Source organism: Dama dama, chromosome 12, assembly GCF_033118175.1.
Source record: "Dama dama isolate Ldn47 chromosome 12, ASM3311817v1, whole genome shotgun sequence".
NCBI classification, from domain to species: domain Eukaryota; kingdom Metazoa; phylum Chordata; class Mammalia; order Artiodactyla; family Cervidae; genus Dama; species Dama dama.
The window spans coordinates 12,851,531-12,868,695 of record NC_083692.1 but is presented as its reverse complement, the minus strand read 5'-3'; the positions used below and the strand labels follow the sequence as shown (position 1 = coordinate 12,868,695).

Here is a 17,165-nt window from a genome sequence, read left to right as displayed (position 1 = left end):
TATCTCATTGTGCATTGGAGTTTGAAATAAATTGGTAGAGCTCCTAGGATCTCCTGTGGAAGCTGTTTTTGTACCTAAAGATTAGCTTGTTTATAACTTCCCATACTCACTGAGAACTGAATATTTAAAAACGTCCTGGTTTGCAGCAGCATTGTCGTTTAATGTAAAACATACAGGATTAAGTTTAGTCATGACTATTCAACTTCCTAGTTGTATAACTTCAAGCAAATTAACTCCTTTCAGCCCAAGCTGACTGATATGTAAGATGAAATTGTAATGATTAAGTGAAATTAAATATTTAAAGCACTTAGTACAATGTCTGGCAGAGAGTGAGTTCTCAATAACTCTTAGGAACATATCCCTCTAGAAGTAGGCTTCTGGTTAATTTAGTATTTTAACTATATAATTAAAATTTATATGTATTTTTTTCCTTTTTCATATTTGCAAGGATCACTATGTCAACCATTTGATCATGTGCATTTGTCTCTAAGCATGTATCTTTACTAATCTAGAGGCTCATGTGCCTTGAGTTTTTGGAATGACTAGGGAATTTATTATATCTCCTTTCTAATCCACAATATTTGAGTTTACAAATTTTAAAAATAAATATCATGATATGTGTCTTGCACATTTAGGCATCTCTGTAGTCTTCTCTCTGGTAAATCAGCTGCTTGAGGCTCAGGTAAGACATAGTCAAAAGTCATGCAATCATGGTACATCAATAAACCTCAGATATGCAGATGACACCACCCTGATGGCAGAAAGTGAAGAGGAACTAAATAGCCTCTTGATGAAATTGAAAGAGGAGAGTGAAAAAGTTGGCTTAAAACTTAATATTCAAAAAACAAAGATCATGACATCCAATCCCATCACTTCATGGCAAATAGATGGGGAAACAATGGAAACAGTGAGAGACTTTATTTTCTTGGGCTCCAAAATCACTGCAGATGGTGACTGCAGCCATGAAATTAAAAGACACTTGCTCCTTGGAAGCAAAGCTATGACCAACCTAGATAGCTTATTAGAAAGCAGAGACATTACTTTGCCAACAAAGGTCTGTCTAGTCAAAGTTTTGGTTTTTCGAGTAGTAATGTATGGATATAAGAATTGGACCATAAAGAAGGCTGAACGCTGAAGAACTGATGCTTTGGAACTGTGTACTGAGAAGAGAGTCCCTTGGACTGACTGCAAGATCAAACAAGTCAATCCTAAAGGAAATCAACCCTGAATATTCATTGAAAGGACTGATGCTGAAGCTGACTCTGCAGTACTTTGGCCACCTAATGTGAATAACTGACTCACTGGAAAAGACCCTGATGCTGGGAAAGATTGAAGGCAGGAGGAGAAGGGGACGTCAGAGGATGAGATGGTTGGATGGCATCACCGACTCAATTGACATGAGTTTGAACAAGCCCTGGGAGATGGTGAAGGACAGGGAAGACTGATGTGCTGCAGTCCATGGGGTCCCAAATAGTCAGACATGACTGAGTGATTGAACAACGACCACAAGACATAGTCAAAGTCATGCAGTCCTGGTATATCATTTTGACATCAAATGCATGAGTCTTGGGCAAGCTTTTCATGTTGTTTGCATAGTATTAATTTCCACTGAGTATAAAAATGCCTTCATGGTATTGATTTTTGAACCCTGTACATTGCTTGCAGTGAAGATGGCGTTTAGGTGAAAAGAGGGTGTTTTCATGATACGGTGAATTTTATTGTAACATATCGTCAAGTATGGCTGTTTCTCATGGACAGCATAGAGAACTTAAGGGGTCTGCAGAGAGTAGACACCAGAGAAATGCCCAGCTTCTACCACCAAAAAACCAGCAGTGCAAAGAACATGGTCAGGATTCTGGTCATAATGACAGAGTAGATGGACTTGGGTGGAAAACAGAAGCAAAATAAAGCTTCTTGAATAATTTATTACTCTAAAAACATGGTCATAAAATCTCGTGGTATCAGTTCAGGAAAAAGACCCCACTGTTGCTGGGTTCTGCTGTCATTGACTGCAGGACAACGGCAGGCAGAGTAGCCAAGTACATTTTCACTACTTCGATCACCATTACTCCCATTGATAATTCATTTGGCCCATTCCTTCCTATTGCCTGAAGACATACATCAGAGTCTGGCAGCGGTAGGCCTAACTGTCCTGTTTATTTTATCTTTAGCTTTCACAACTGCAAAGGAAAGCCTGATTTTTTAATAAACATCCCTGCACCAGTTTATGAGCAGGAGAAAGTTAGATAGTGATGTGGGGTTTGGGGGGAAGGCTTAAGCCATCTGTGGATGAGAAGGTCCAATTTTCATTGGAACTGCTAGCTGGAACTCAGGGAAATCTCATCTGGTTTAGAGAAGAGTAAAAGAAAATAAAACAAAATAGAGAATGCAATGCCTCAGTAGTTAGTCTACAAACCATTTACTCAAGGCCTCCTGTGGGAATAGCACTGTGCATGGAGCTGTGGAGGATTGCAAGAGAGACGAGTAGCCCGACCTCCCTTTTTGAAGGGTTTTCAGGCTATTTGAGCCATGCTTCTTTCACTAGCAGTGATTTCCTGAGTTCATACCAAGTGCCAAGCAGAGCTCTAAGTACACTGGAAAATAAGACAAAGTCTCCATTCTCATGGAGCTTATATTCCATGAATAAATGGATGTGAATTACCTAGTAAATTCTACAGAGAATCATGAGGGGATAGTCAGTTAGTGAGCAGGTTGTTTACTAGGGAAGTCATGAAAGACCTCCCTGAGGAGTAAAATTGGAAGAGAGACCTGAACCATCAGAAGAAATCAGCCAGACAAAAAGTAACGGGGTGTTTTTGGAAGGGAAGCTAGCATGGCCAGATTCTGAGACACTCTGGGTCAGGGCAGCTGTCGAACATGAGTGGTAGGCAAACCACAGGCAACTTTCACCATAGATCATGGTACAGAATTTTGGTTTAGAAAATTCTGCCTTTGAAGATGTGAAGCAAGAAAATGACTTGACCTGTTTCATGTTGTATAATTCTTAAAGGTCTCTGTGGCTTCGTTATGGAGAATGGATTTTAGTGAACCAAAAGTGGATGTGGGAAATCAATGGGGAGGCTACTGCAGCATCCAAGCAAGGAACTATACTGGCTTACTTTAGGACATGGGTGATAGTAATGGGGGAAAGTCAATGTAAGGGATTTGTTGCCAGAGTCAACAGAACTTCCTGCTACACTGCATGTGTGGAGGTGAGTTGGGGTAGGGGCTCAAATATCATGACTAATTAGGGTGTAATGGTACACCCGGATCCCCTACTTAGTCATGATATCTGAGCCTCTACCCCAAGTCACCTCCATATATGCACTGTTCAGTCCATGGAGTTGCAAAGAGTTGGACATGACTTAGCAACTAAGCAATAAAGAACAACGCCTGGGTCACACCCAAACGATGGGAAAGATGCAAGTTTAGGAGGACAGTAGAATCCAAAGTTCTCTCTTAGCCCTTTTGAATTTAAGGTACTGCTCAGATATTTCAGTAGAAATGTTAAGTAGACAGTTGGATATGGGAAATTGGAATCTGAAAGGTGGTTCGAACTGAAGATCACCATCATATAGGTGATAGGTCTTTACAGACAAGGGACAGGATGGGATGACTCAACCTAGGGCCACACTTGGAACTAAGCCAAGAAATAGAGGATGAAGGATCAGAAGAGAAGGAGGAAAATTGGAAAAATCTTGGGCTATTCAAGCTAAAAGAAGAAAGTATTTCAGACAGAGTCTTCATTGCTGACTGGCACACAGGTCCTCTTTATGTGGATAAAACAAAACTTTTCTATTAGCTACTGTCTTGCACTTTAATGATATTATAAGGACATAATAGCTTGCAAATAATGAGCTGTATGCATATTTTAGCCCTAAAAACCCACAGAGAAGCAAGGCTAAGAAAAGGAGAGCAGTTGCTAAATTCATGGCTTTAAGCCCTATTTACACTGCTCTTTCTGTTTCACTTCATGAAGATACTTGATGAAGAGAACTCTTTTTAAATAAATGAATGCCAATAAGGATGACTTTTTTTGAATCCCACCCACTTCGGAAATCAGAGATCCAAGTGTTGCAAGCTGTTCTATATTTTGTAACTGAATTCAACAAATATGTACTGAAGACCTGCAGTGTGCCCTGATCTATGTTAGATGGATTAAAAAAAAAAAGTAAAATAATTAGAAAGATTCAGCTTGTGCATCAAGGAGCTTGTAATAACCCGAGTGAAGAAAGACTTACTTCTACTAATATCTGATCACCATTCAAACAAAATGAAAATAAAAATATTAATTCCTGGAAATTTCTTAATTGGGTTTTCCCTTTTGTGTATCTTAACCAATATTAACTCTTCTGGAAGAAAATAACTAAAATGTTACCTTGACCCTCCATTCCTTCATATCCTTATCTTATCCCCCATATCCTTGTTGGGATATGTTTTTCCAAATGAATTTGATGAGAGATCCACCCTTGTCACCATCCTCTTTGGTTTCTTCAGTAGTGACAAGTGGCATTGAACTCTTAGGATATACAGAATAACATCTTCTTCCATTTGAATCAAATATTGCATAGTTTCCAAAGTAATTTTACTTAAATTTACATACATTTGTGAGTTAAAAGGACTTGTCTTCCTGATTTTGTAAATGAGCAAACTGAGATTCCAGGGGTTTCCTGGAATTCCAGATTCCAGGTGAGGAGTAACTCATCTCAAATCACATGATTTGATAAAAAGTGTTCCTATGGGAACATATCCCAACATGACCTCTTTGGAGCTTACCTCTAACCTACAGAAGAGTGAAACAAAGTAACTATAAAATTATGTGCAGAAATAACAGTTCACCACTGAAAGATGAACTAATCAAGCTTTTAAGAACTCAGCAGTGTTGGAGAGGGAGGAACAGGAGTTCAAGAGAAGTTCAACAGGGGCTTCCCTGGTGGTTCAGATGGTAAGGAATCTGCCTGCAAGGCGGGAGGCACGAGTTTGATCCCTGGGTTGGGAAGGTCCCCTGGAGAAGGGAATGGCAACCCACTGCAGTATTCTTGCCTGGAGAATTCTGTGGACAGAGGACCCTGATGAGCTACAGTCCATGGGGTCGCAGAGTTGGACATGACTGAGTGACTAAGCACAGCACAATGCAGTAATAATACTACTTATGTTAAGATTTTTGACTGAGGTTGTTATTTGTTTGATGCTGAAGCAGATACTCCCAAGTCTCACACTTGGAGTAGCACAGAGATCCATCGTCTGGGACTCTCTTCTCTGAATATGAAACCCTCATTTTACAGTTGATGCTATAGTGTCAACTTTGAAGAAAATAGTGACAAACATTTGAAGAGCCCTTTATAATTTATAAGCACTTTGACATTCAAAGTCTCAGTTGAATAAACCTACCCTTTGAGGTAGGTTAATTAACCAGACATTATAATCTCCATATTACACATGAAGAACAAGCTCAGAGGGATTAACTGACTTTTTCCATGTCCTAACAAACTAGCATAGTAGAGGATACAATCAAGATTGGAACTCAGGTCTCCAGAATCTAAGACTTCTGTCGCATATACTAGATTTCAGGTACAAGGTGAGCCACTTTTGATATGAGATTTTAATTCCTCTATGGAAAGCTCTAGGCTAGTGTAGGGGAGGAAAAAAAAAAAAGCAGTTAATGATATTCATTCATTCATTCATTCATTAGTTCATTCAAAAATGTTTGAATGATTATTAGTATTCTGTTTAGTTGGAAAAATAAAGATAAAAAGATGTGATATTCTCACCCTAATGTTCTTAGAATCTAGCTAAAACTAAGAAGAAAACAAATTAAATGAAATGGAGTGTTGGAGTCAATGAAAATCATCAAAATATGCTGTTGCAAGTCACATTATTGTATTATTTGTTCTCAATGGCAAATATAATCCCAAAGCATTCTTAACACCCAGTAGAGGGGTAAACACAGAACCATGCAGTTATTGGTAATAAAGATCTAGTGTAGATATGTAATGAAATATGAAAAGGAAGTTGTGGCCTGATTATGAGCTACTAGCAATATTATTTTATATCTTATGTTGGAAATCAGACAGGCTTTGTGTGTATTAACTGCTGGTTGACTTCTAAAATGTATATGCACGGATATAGCACTGTGCTGGCTTCATTTGAAACTGTGGCTTCCATGGGTTTAAAAAATACATACATTATTTTGTTTGCAAAGTGACAACCATACATTTTGGTATGTTCAATTGTTTAAACCAGTGATTTACAGAAAGTAAATGGTGTCCTACTTATATAAGCTTTAAAACAGGCAATTTTGAAATAGGTAAATTACTCAGTATAAACCTTAGCAGACTCAAATTGCTGATGGATCTTCTTCAAAACACCTCTCATTTTACAGGAGTATGTTACCTGGGCATATCTCAGACTTTCATCACTTATGTTTCCTACAAAATTGCCTATGAAACAAAAAAATAGCCCATATGAATGTTATTAAAACTTTGTTCTACAGAAGTTAATTGATGCCTTGTGGGGCAATATTAACATTTATAGGGTTTTGTCATACAGTAAAATTCAATGTTAAAAGTATAATTATTCAAAAAAAATTAACTAAATGGCAACAAGGGTTTTGCTTTTCCTATATTATTGGGATTTTTTTCCCCTCCTCCTAAAACCTCCAGCTGTCCTTTGTGAAGTTCCTAGAATAACAATTCACATAAAACCAGAGACTAAAAATCTTGGTACGGACTGACCCATGGGGACACATTACTATAATGATTTTAAAATAAAATAATAAAAGGGGCGTCCCATAGGGGACAAAAGTCTGACTCCTCCTCACAAATGTATTCCATTTGTCAAAGTCACCCTAAAAAACTTCTTAGGAGTAGTTGGAATTGGCTGTCAGAAGCAGGTGCTCTCAAGTGTCTCACCTCTGTGGTTCTCCTACCCGGGTTTCCCAGTCCTTGGTTGACAATTGATGTTCTCACAGGGATAAACTATTTAATGTGATTCTTGTGATCTCTTCCAGTAGAGGCTGAGGCCATTTCTAAAACCTCCTACCCCATGGTCCTTTCTGCACAATCTTCTCTCTCACACACACTCACAGATACACACACACACACACACACACACACTTTTCTCTTCTCTTTCTGTCACTGTAGGTTGAATGGAGCATTTTGTTTCCCACACAGTCTCTAGGAGATAGGCAGTTTCCCCCAATGTCCTTCAAATAAGCTACCTTCATTGCCTGACAATCCTGTAGCTTACTGACTCTGTGGCACTGTGCTCTTTCCAAGCAGAGAACTGGAGAGTGGGGGTTTGCCCCTGTTACTTAGAAAAAGCTCCAAACTCTCCATTTATCAGGTACATTTGACAACCACAATTATCACACGTGTACCCTGTCAGTCTGGCTAAGCCCAAGGACACGTACATGGAGCCGTGTTAATGATGACCCCTCGATGTCTTACAAAATGTGCCTTCTGAGACTGTGAGTGAATCCAGGCTAAGTTTCCTAGAGCAGAACCCATGAACTCACATGTATTTTTTACTTCAGTTGCTGCCTCTACAGGCCACTTCAACGCCCAACACATGAACACATACCCACGCACATGCTTACAAGAATGCAATTGGCAAGAAGTCTTGGGATGCCCTCTGCCCCTACTGGAAAGGCATGAAACTAAATCCAATACCTTTCTCCTACTCTTAAATTTGTCTTGCTGACCTCTTCCCAACCCTAGCTTGCTGTTCTGTTTTTCTATTTTCCCTAAATGCAACTTACTTTTAGCATGTATTAACTTGGTTAGCATTCCTGCAGTGACAGGATAAAAGACAATTACCCATTTGTCAGTCTTAGCCTCTTTTTTTCTCTCTCAAATGTCTACTTAGGACGTACATCCAGACTGCACGCCCTTTTTATTTTTTAAAAAAAAGCAAAAAAAAAAAAAAAAAAAATAAGAGAATGCAAACGTTCTTTTTCAAAGAAAATGCAAAATTTGTTTTTAATGTTGGCTATCAACCAAAAGGGGAATCAATAAGCCAGAAAATATAAAACAACAACAACAAAAAAAAGTGTCCCCTGACTGCTCTGTCTGTGCCTCCTCAGCGTGTGCATCTGGTTGTTCATCTCTGAAAGTGTGTGAACTACTTTTTTCTTTAGATTATTTTTTGTTCTTTGCTCCCTTCTTGTTTGGGAATTAAGTGCTTTTTGTACTATATATATATATATATCTATAAATATATATTGATGTGTTTCTTTTTAATTGCTGGATCTTTAGATTTGGTTTTATCCAAAACTATGACAAAAAAAAAAAGTTATGAATTGTTTTCTGCAACTTTCCCCCACTCCCTCTTTAAATGTGGAACAACTTCAGCTGCAGAATCCCCACAGCCACATCTTTCACATAAGCCCAGTCTCACCACGAATCACACGCACCATGGGCGGTGTGGGGAAGATGGGTGATGTCACTAAGACAGTACCCTTCCTATAGAAGGAAGTAATGAATGACCCAGCCAGCGGGCTCGCTATACTTTGTCTTTCAGTCACATAGGAAGATCTTTACCCCCTCCCCTAACTCTCGATGGGGCTGTGTGGCTGCCGATGAAGTTTTTCAACTTGAATGCGTAAACCTAGTCTCCTTGTTTTTGCCTTGAACCTTTTGATCATTATTATAAGTATTATTATTATTATTATGATTACTATTATTATTTCATGTATCTTGGCTACTTTTAGTAGGGACGAAAGTTTAACTATTGGAAAGTTTAATTATTGGAAAATCTTTAATGAAACTGTAATGATTTTGGAATAATTGCATGTTGAAGAAGTTGCAGCTTAGGGTGTGTGAGATTGTGAGTGTTAGAGTTCTGTTCTTTATATCTGTAGATGGGCATGTGTAGGCTCATTTGTTTTTGTATATTGCCCATCCCTTCCTTACAGCCAGAAGCTCTAATGCAGCTAGATCACTCCGTGCCGCCCTTACATGGACATGGCGACTCACTTACACATTTACTCCCATCATCTTCATCTCTTGTGTAGTACACTCATAGATGACCCTACCCTTTCTGCATCTTCCCTTCCCATCCCCCTCCTTTCTTTAGCATTGTTCAAATTTATGTGCTGTCATCCATCCCCTTCAATTTAAGAAATTCTAAAACTTGTCAAAAAAAGACAAAAAGATTTAAACTCAATATATATTATCTGAGAACCTATATTAATGCAGAAATTCATTCAAAACTCTCTAGATTCGTAGATTTTTTCCAAAGGCAAATTATAAAATTAAACAGGTGTTTTTTTTAAAAAAAGTTTTTTTTAAATCATCGCAATCAGAATAATTTCAGATTCAAAACGGATGCCCTCCCAAGCCCCTGAAAGTAAAAAAAATTGGTAAAAAAAAGTGCAGATTTTTTTTTTTCTTTTTATGTTATGTGGTGTGGATGTATGTGTTGTTGCCTCCTGTATCATCCTCTGTTGTAAATTATTATATTTGAAAATTAGACATTTTGCTCAAAAGTTTTAAAAGAAATGACAACAAAAAAAGCAAGTTACAAGAATGTGGCAATTCTATTTGTCCAAGAGCATTCTTACACAACTTTCTTTTGTAAATTTTTCTTTCATGCCAAAAAACATGCGGGCAATTTGTTGATGTAAGTTGACTATAAATTAATACAGTATGCTTTTTTTAAAAATTATTTTGTCTATATGGAAATGATTTCTTTATTTTCTCTACAACAACCTGTATTTTTTTTAATTTGCTTTTATTTTTTCTTTCTGTCCTTCCTTATATTGTGAATGCCTTGATGTTGATGTTATTTGCTTTCTTTCCCTCTAGCTTACTTTGGCCCTGAAGTTGATTTTATTTTCTACTATATGATTTTTTAAGATAATAGTAAATATTTTATTTCATTTGTGTCTATTGGCTTAATTTTCATTGTTATGTTTTGTGCTGAATTGCTCCTAATAATCGATATGAACTCTACTCTTGGTGGAAGAGTATAGGTAAATTGTTCTTACCATCCAAGGGAAGCCTGACCTCTTTGCCTGAACCAACTTTTAAAGCTTTCAAAGTAATGGTAGTCTCTACAGTGGGATATGAAATTAGATACAACCTATGGGAGGCCTGTATCCTAGAAGAAAATTAACTGAGTTAACTACAAGTGTTATTAGTGGTAATTACATCCTAATTTAACTCCTTGGAAAACATTTGGGGAAATCAGTCCCTGATTTTACTTTCCTTCAGCACAGGGGAAATAAGATACTCTCAAGTGACTATGGTAGAGTTTGTTTTATCCAGGATTAAAATATCACCATCACTGCAAGCTACAAAATCAGACTTATTGAGAATAGAGACATCATGAATCTCAGATATCTTAAGTATTGTCCTATGATAATACGATAATGCTGCCTTCCAAAGTATAGAACTAACTATGGTGAAAGAAACCCGCACACAGTAAGCACCCAACCTCCCCTCCTCCCTGTCTGTCTTTCCTTTTCCCTTTCTATTAATATTTGCCATTTCTCTCAAGGTAATCAGGTAAGCTTTAAAAGGATCCTAAGAGTCTCTCAAGAAGAAACACGATGATTTTCACACCTAAAGTTTTATTTAGGAAATGTTTTCGGTAGGTATTACCATTTTGTGTGACTCTATGGTGAGAATACCCCTTGCCCTTAAAGGTATTTGGATCAATTATGCACTTCAGGAAACATAAGATCAGCAAGAAGTGCTATAGAATTTTTAAATAAAGAAGTTACTTGCTTCACTCTAATTTTAGGGATTGGTATTACTATTGCAAAAATATCAAACTGAAGCATGGATAAGGGATATGTTTCTAACACAGAAGCATCCGTGAGTGGGGTTTATCTGCCTTGGTTTATATGAGTGTATATTGTTTGACATGTTGGATGATAGTTTAGGTTTAAAACTAAGAACCTCCTAAGTGGAGTGGTATTTTATCTAATTGAAACCTTTTGTTTTTGTTGAAGATGCCTAAATCCATTTGATATAAGGCTACTCATTTCTTTTAAATACAAGCTCTTGGGACTATTATAAATCATTCTTCAAACACTGCATTACAAATAGCCTTAATTATCTAGATCCTATATTCTACCTCAGCATGAGACTACTCTATTAAAAATGGTCAGAAAAAAGTAATCAACAGTATCAGTGTTTATAGGCCCAAAATACCTAATAGAAATATTACTAATATCTAGCATATTGGAATAGCAATCATCTCTGTGCTAAACATTTAACATGCATTTTAAGTGGCACTAACATGAATCATTATTATTTACACTGGTGACTTGAGGTAAGCTGTGTTATTATTTCCATTTTACAGAGAATTTAATAAATTTGACCAACTCATAGGGCTAGGAAACCAGAAAACTGTGATGCTAACCTGAGTCTAAGTGATTTCAAAGGCAAAACTCTTAATCAATATGCAGATGAAAAACTCCACAAGATACTCCTTCTTTTACACTTTCCAGATGGTGCTAGTGGTAAAGAACCCACCTGCCAAAGCAGGAAATGTAAGAGACGCAGGTTTGAGTCCTGGGTCGGGGAGATCCCCTGGAGGAGGGCGTGGCAGTCCAATCCAGTATTCTTTCTTGGAGAATCCCATGGATAGAGGAGCCTGGTGGGCTACAGTCCATAGGTTCGCAAAGAGTCGGACATGACTGAGCGACTTAGCATGCACACCCAGGCAATGATATCAAGGGGCTATTGCTCATCTTATCTGGGCTTATCTTGAAAAGAAGAGACTCTGTAGCCTTTTGGAATCAAATCCATTTCAGATAAACTATTTTTCCTGAGGATAGTTGAAGAAGAGCTTCACGGTTCCAAGTTTCCAAATACGGATGTGTTACAAGTACACACTTGTGTGGCGCCAAGTGACTAAATGAATACAATTCAATAACTAATTTAGTGGGGAAAAATGACTTCTCCCCACTGTGCATGAGTTTCCCAGCAGAGAATTAGAAAAATGCAAATAAGAGATGAGGTAAAGAACCTAAACACAGATAGAAATAAATTTAAGGACTTGGAGCATGGTGTCTTCTCCCAGAGTCTCATTCTTCAGTGTCACCGGTTTTTCATATTTTTGTGACTTCTAAGACCCAAATATCTCCTGAGAGGCAAAGGTCAGAGCCATATTGAAACTTTGTGCTTCTCTTCTTGTGTTTTGAGATGACCCACCACATCACTATCACCTACAACATTCTCACAGTTCAGAAGAGTTCTATTAAATTTTTAATACACTGTCTTTTCCAATGGCAGAGAGCCCCTTTTGCTGAATATCAGCCCTAGACGCATGAATTATATATCTATAAATACACTCATAAAGCAAAAAAGCAGGGCAGCCTTCAGGGCTAAAATAGACCTTTTATATCCCTAGTGATCTCTCTGGTTTAAAGAAAAGCACAACCCTGTCAAAAAAGAGTATATATTCCTGATTTAAAATGCTAACTTTAAGGAAAACAGATAGTTCTTATTCCAAACCAAAGAAAAATTCTGGGGACAGAATAGGAAATGAGAGTTTTGATGGATTACAGGTTTTGTAATACTCTGCCAGCAGCTCCTGATGACTTTAAGCTTGTTGCTTCTGTGAATACTTTTGTAAGCATGGCCATCTGAGAGATCACTGACTTTATGGTCTTTGGGCAGTGAAAAAAAAATTTTCAGCTGCTCCAACATTTCTGAGGATAGTCACTTTGGATTAACACAAATAAACGTGAAATCTTAAATAGCCTTCTGCAGTCAAAGTCACTTCTAGTAAGGATCTAATGATGGGAGAAACACATCCCTCTCCTCTTTATCTTAAATGATATGAGAGCCCTTGGAACCCTCTGGACCCTAGAGTCATCTTAAATATAGAATTTGATATAAAAATGGCATATACTTGTGCCAGGCACCTTTCCTGTTTACAGTTATCTAAACATTTCCACCTATACTCACTCTAATTCCCCTTTAAAACACCAACCCCTACACCCCAGTGGACTCCCTTTTAAACTAAAGACATTCTTCCAATTCCTTGAGATGTCAGGGGAGGGGAGCTATGGAAGTTTCTACAATTTCATTGATTAAACCTTACCAGATATTAGGCTCAAAAGTCCCTAGGAGGGGCATAATTTATCATTTTTATCACTACTACTAGGATTAATAGCAGCCTGGCCAAGAAAATTGAAGATTAGCAGTTTTAACAGATTCTGTTATTAGAACTCTGCACCAGCCTACCCATCATTTTAGTTTTGAAATAAGCTTTTACCATTTCACAAAAGGGCCTCATCAACTTTTAGAAGCTCTTTGTTAATTAGTGAACTTCCAGACCTTCTTTCCTTCCCATCATGAAAAGGATGATTTTCACTTTTTTTTCCTGCTCCAAGAGAGATGCTCACTTCAGGGTGTTGAATGAAAAGTGAAACGTAAAGGAAAGTGGAAGTGATTCAACTGCAGAATGAGCAGTGTGTAGATGTTGTAGAATTTTTTAACAACAAAGACACTCTGGAAGCTTTAGCTAGGATTGAAAAGACAGGGGGATAAAACAGGCAAACGTTAAGACTCCAGTTGGGTGTCACAGATGGTACACTAAAAGTGCAAATGAATGCCACTCTGTAATCAGGAAAACAGTGATCTTCATCTCACTTAAAGGGAAACTCACATGCTACTTAACAATTTGCCTTTGCATTCAATTATCTGTCCCAAGACTTTGCCTCCCAACAAATCAGTCATTCCTTGCCCTTTATCCCAGCTTATTTTCCACTTAATATATATTGGGTTGACTTTTATCCTTACTCTAAAAGGCAAATGACTCTCCGTATTTGTGCCAGAAAAGAACACCACCCATGCTAGACCTTTGTTCTAGGTGAGATGGGTACACAAATCCTGTCTTGTCCTCTAAAGGCAAGTAAAATCATTCTGAGCAATCCTAAGGGAATCTTTAAGCAGACTGCACGAGCCTTCACTCCTTTGTCCTCACTGCTCTTTCCTCACTCAAACACTGCCTGCTTCCATAATCTTAAATATAACACTCAGGGCTGGAAGAATAGGGGCAAAAGGAGGCACCTTGGGGTTAATTGTAAGACTGGCTTACCTTTGGGGACCTGTATTCTAAATTCCACTTATAAAAACTAGCAAAAGGGTGTAAATTATGCATTAAATAAGTTGCAAGACATATGAATTATATATGTTCACAGTGTTTAAAAAAAAAAACAAAAACACCATAGGCCTGCTAGCCCAGGAAAGCAAGCCTGAAGCTTTGTAAAATGTGTAAAAATCGGTTGCTCAATAGCTGCAAACTCTGAGCTCTAGAAGTGAAGCTTGGGGTTTAGAACATAGGCCAAAATATCATCTTGAGTTTCTCAGAAAGTTCTTGTTTTATTTCCCCACATATGTAACATCGTTGGGTAGGTCATGTTCTCTTATGCCTTCCCTTCGATATGATACGCATCAGATACACTGTTGCCAACCTCCCTGACTCAGTTTCTCTGGCAGAGAATGCAAGCTTCTGACGTGGGTGAAAGCAGATTATCTGAGGCAGGGACTCATCATGCTATGTCTGCTAGAAGATTTTTAAAAACAATAGTTAGAATAATTTTTTAAATAAATTTAACAGAAGACATGAACTGTGACTTCCTGAGATTCTTCCTCCATTTGAAAATAACACTATAAATAGACCCTAGTATAAAGGCAGTAAGGAGGGTCTGTGGGTAAACTGATAAATATCTACCACTCTAAATAAGAATCACTGATCTTAAAAATTCACTTTGCTCTCTCTACATTTCGGGATCTAAAAGTAAGTTTCCATTCAGTCATGGATATATAGGCTGCGTATTTTTAAAATCTAGTGTCTGCTCAGCATATATTGCATATAACATAAAAGCAATGTATGAATATAACATTAGACCACTACAAAGCAAGTTGTTGTTTTATAGTCAGAGGAATTTCAGGAACAGCATAGTCAAAATGGGCCTGTTGTATGAACATTTTCAACCTCTGTAAGTTCCTCTTGCTTAGCTTATAGTAAACAAAGACTACACTTGATAACTGTGAAATAAAAAGTAGTAACTTATAAAATACTGAAGATGAGCTCTTTTGTTTTCCTTGATCTTGATCTCAGAGACATGGGAAATCTGTCATTCTCATCCTAATGGGAGCAAATAAGTAGAAACCCAAGAAGAAAATAAAGAAATGCTCACAGATTAATCACATGCATGTGTTCATGTACACACACACACACGCACAATTGATGGTGAGTATCTGCAATGGTGTAGTTAAATGTCATCATCCCATAAGCAGATCCTGGAAAAAAAAGCCTGTTTGAATTCTATCTAAATAATTACTTGAGAGTATCTTTAAACATCTAAGCCCTCACTCTGTGACTTTCAGGTTTTGGTGGCAAGAGGCATACCATGGGCTCTAAATCAGCCTAGAACAATTAGGCTGCAAGTAGAGAGGGTCTGGATGTGCATCCAAGGCTCTCATTATCATTTCTGAGATGTGACCTATGGACTGCATTCACTGAGCATGGCTGTGACTTGTTTTTCTACAAATGTACTAATTCTGTTTCTCTTTTTTCTTTTCCATCCCAGGAGGTGAATTAGTTATCCCTCTTCTTGTAGAAGACCCTTTAGCTACCCCTCCTATTGCTACTCGTGCACCTTCCATTACACTCCCCCCTACCTTCCGCCCCCTCCTCACCATTATTGAGACCACCAAAGATTCCCTGTCTCTGACCTCTGAGGCGGGGTTACCTTGCTTGTCGGACCAAGGCAGCGATGGTTGTGATGATGATGGCTTGGTGATATCTGGGTATGGCTCAGGGGAAACCTTTGACTCTAACCTGCCCCCTACTGATGATGAAGATTTTTACACCACCTTCTCCTTGGTAACAGATAAGAGTCTTTCCACTTCAATCTTCGAAGGTGGCTACAAAGCACATGCGCCCAAGTGGGAATCCAAGGACTTTAGACCTAACAAAGCCTCCGAAACTAGTAGGACTACTACCACATCTTTGTCCCCTGAGCTGATCCGCTTCACAGCTTCCTCCTCGTCTGGGATGGTGCCCAAATTGCCAGCTGGCAAAATGAATAACCGTGAGCTCAAACCCCAGCCTGATCTAGTCTTGCTTCCGTTGCCCACTGCCTATGAGCTAGACAGCACCAAACTGAAGAGCCCACTAATTACTTCCCCCATGTTCCGTAATGTGCCCACAGCAAACCCCACGGAGCCGGGAGTCAGACGGGTCCCGGGGGCCTCAGAGGTGATCCGCGAGTCCAGCAGCACAACAGGGATGGTCGTCGGCATTGTGGCTGCAGCCGCCCTCTGCATCTTGATCCTCCTGTACGCCATGTACAAATACAGGAACAGGGACGAGGGCTCCTACCAGGTGGACGAGACGCGGAACTACATCAGCAACTCGGCGCAGAGCAACGGCACGCTGCTCAAGGAGAAGCCCCCGAGCTCGAAGGGCGGCCACAAGAAACAGAAAAACAAGGACAAGGAGTACTACGTGTAGGCGCCACGCCGCCGCCGCCGCCGGCGCGCGCAGCTGAGCCCGGGCCGTCCCTCTGCCCACAGACGCGCGTGTCCTCGGCGACCTGAGCATCCGCAGGGGTCCGGACTGTCCTAGGAGACGGGGCGGTATGGACCGGGACCCCGTGAACACAACACCAAGATGCACCTAACTGACAAAGGCGCAAGCCACAGGCTGCTTTGACGCAGTCGCCGCTCGGAGACAGAAAGTTCTTTCTGCCCTGCTGTGTCAGCCAGCTCACACTTTTGCACGCTGGAGCGAGCAGGTGGCTTCCCCCACCCCCTCCTCGGCCCCCCAACTTTTCGCAGACTTGGAAGCTTCCTTCTCTTGAGGACATTTCACCCAAGGTAGAAGACTTCATGGCTTACTTGTTCCATAACTCCAAGTGAGTCTGTAATAATGTTTGTGAAGCTTGACTGTAATGATGTTTTGTTTTTTTTTTTTTTTTTGGGTTTGTTTGTTTAATTATGTAAAAAACAAAAACAAGAAAAAAAAGTTAAAAAAAAAACAACAAAAACCCACCCTTATCTGGTTCTGGCCAGTGTGCGTGTAACTTTTCAAGATCTGAGGGGAAAAAAATGGCTTTTGGGTATTTGATTATTTTTTGAAAATAATTGGACATAAGTTGAAGAAAAAAAAAATCTCAGAAAACGAAAGTAAGAGAG

At 39.0% G+C, this 17,165-nt stretch overlaps 1 protein-coding gene across 6 annotated transcripts in view; it reads left to right on the top strand.

Annotated features, from left to right (window-relative positions):
* Positions 1-16,642, top strand: part of NRXN3 (neurexin 3) — a 1,693,692-nt gene extending 1,677,050 nt beyond the window's left edge. For 4 of the 6 annotated variants that reach the window (XM_061156511.1, XM_061156510.1, XM_061156512.1 and 1 more), the window contains one exon: positions 16,181-16,642. In XM_061156511.1, coding sequence (XP_061012494.1) covers positions 16,181-16,482 — 302 coding nt within the window. In that variant the 3' untranslated portion in view covers positions 16,483-16,642. Of the gene's footprint in view, positions 1-15,556 lie in introns of all 6 variants that reach the window. The other 2 variants (XM_061156509.1, XM_061156513.1) reach the window with 2 other exon arrangements.
* The last annotated feature ends 523 nt before the right edge of the window (positions 16,643-17,165 follow it).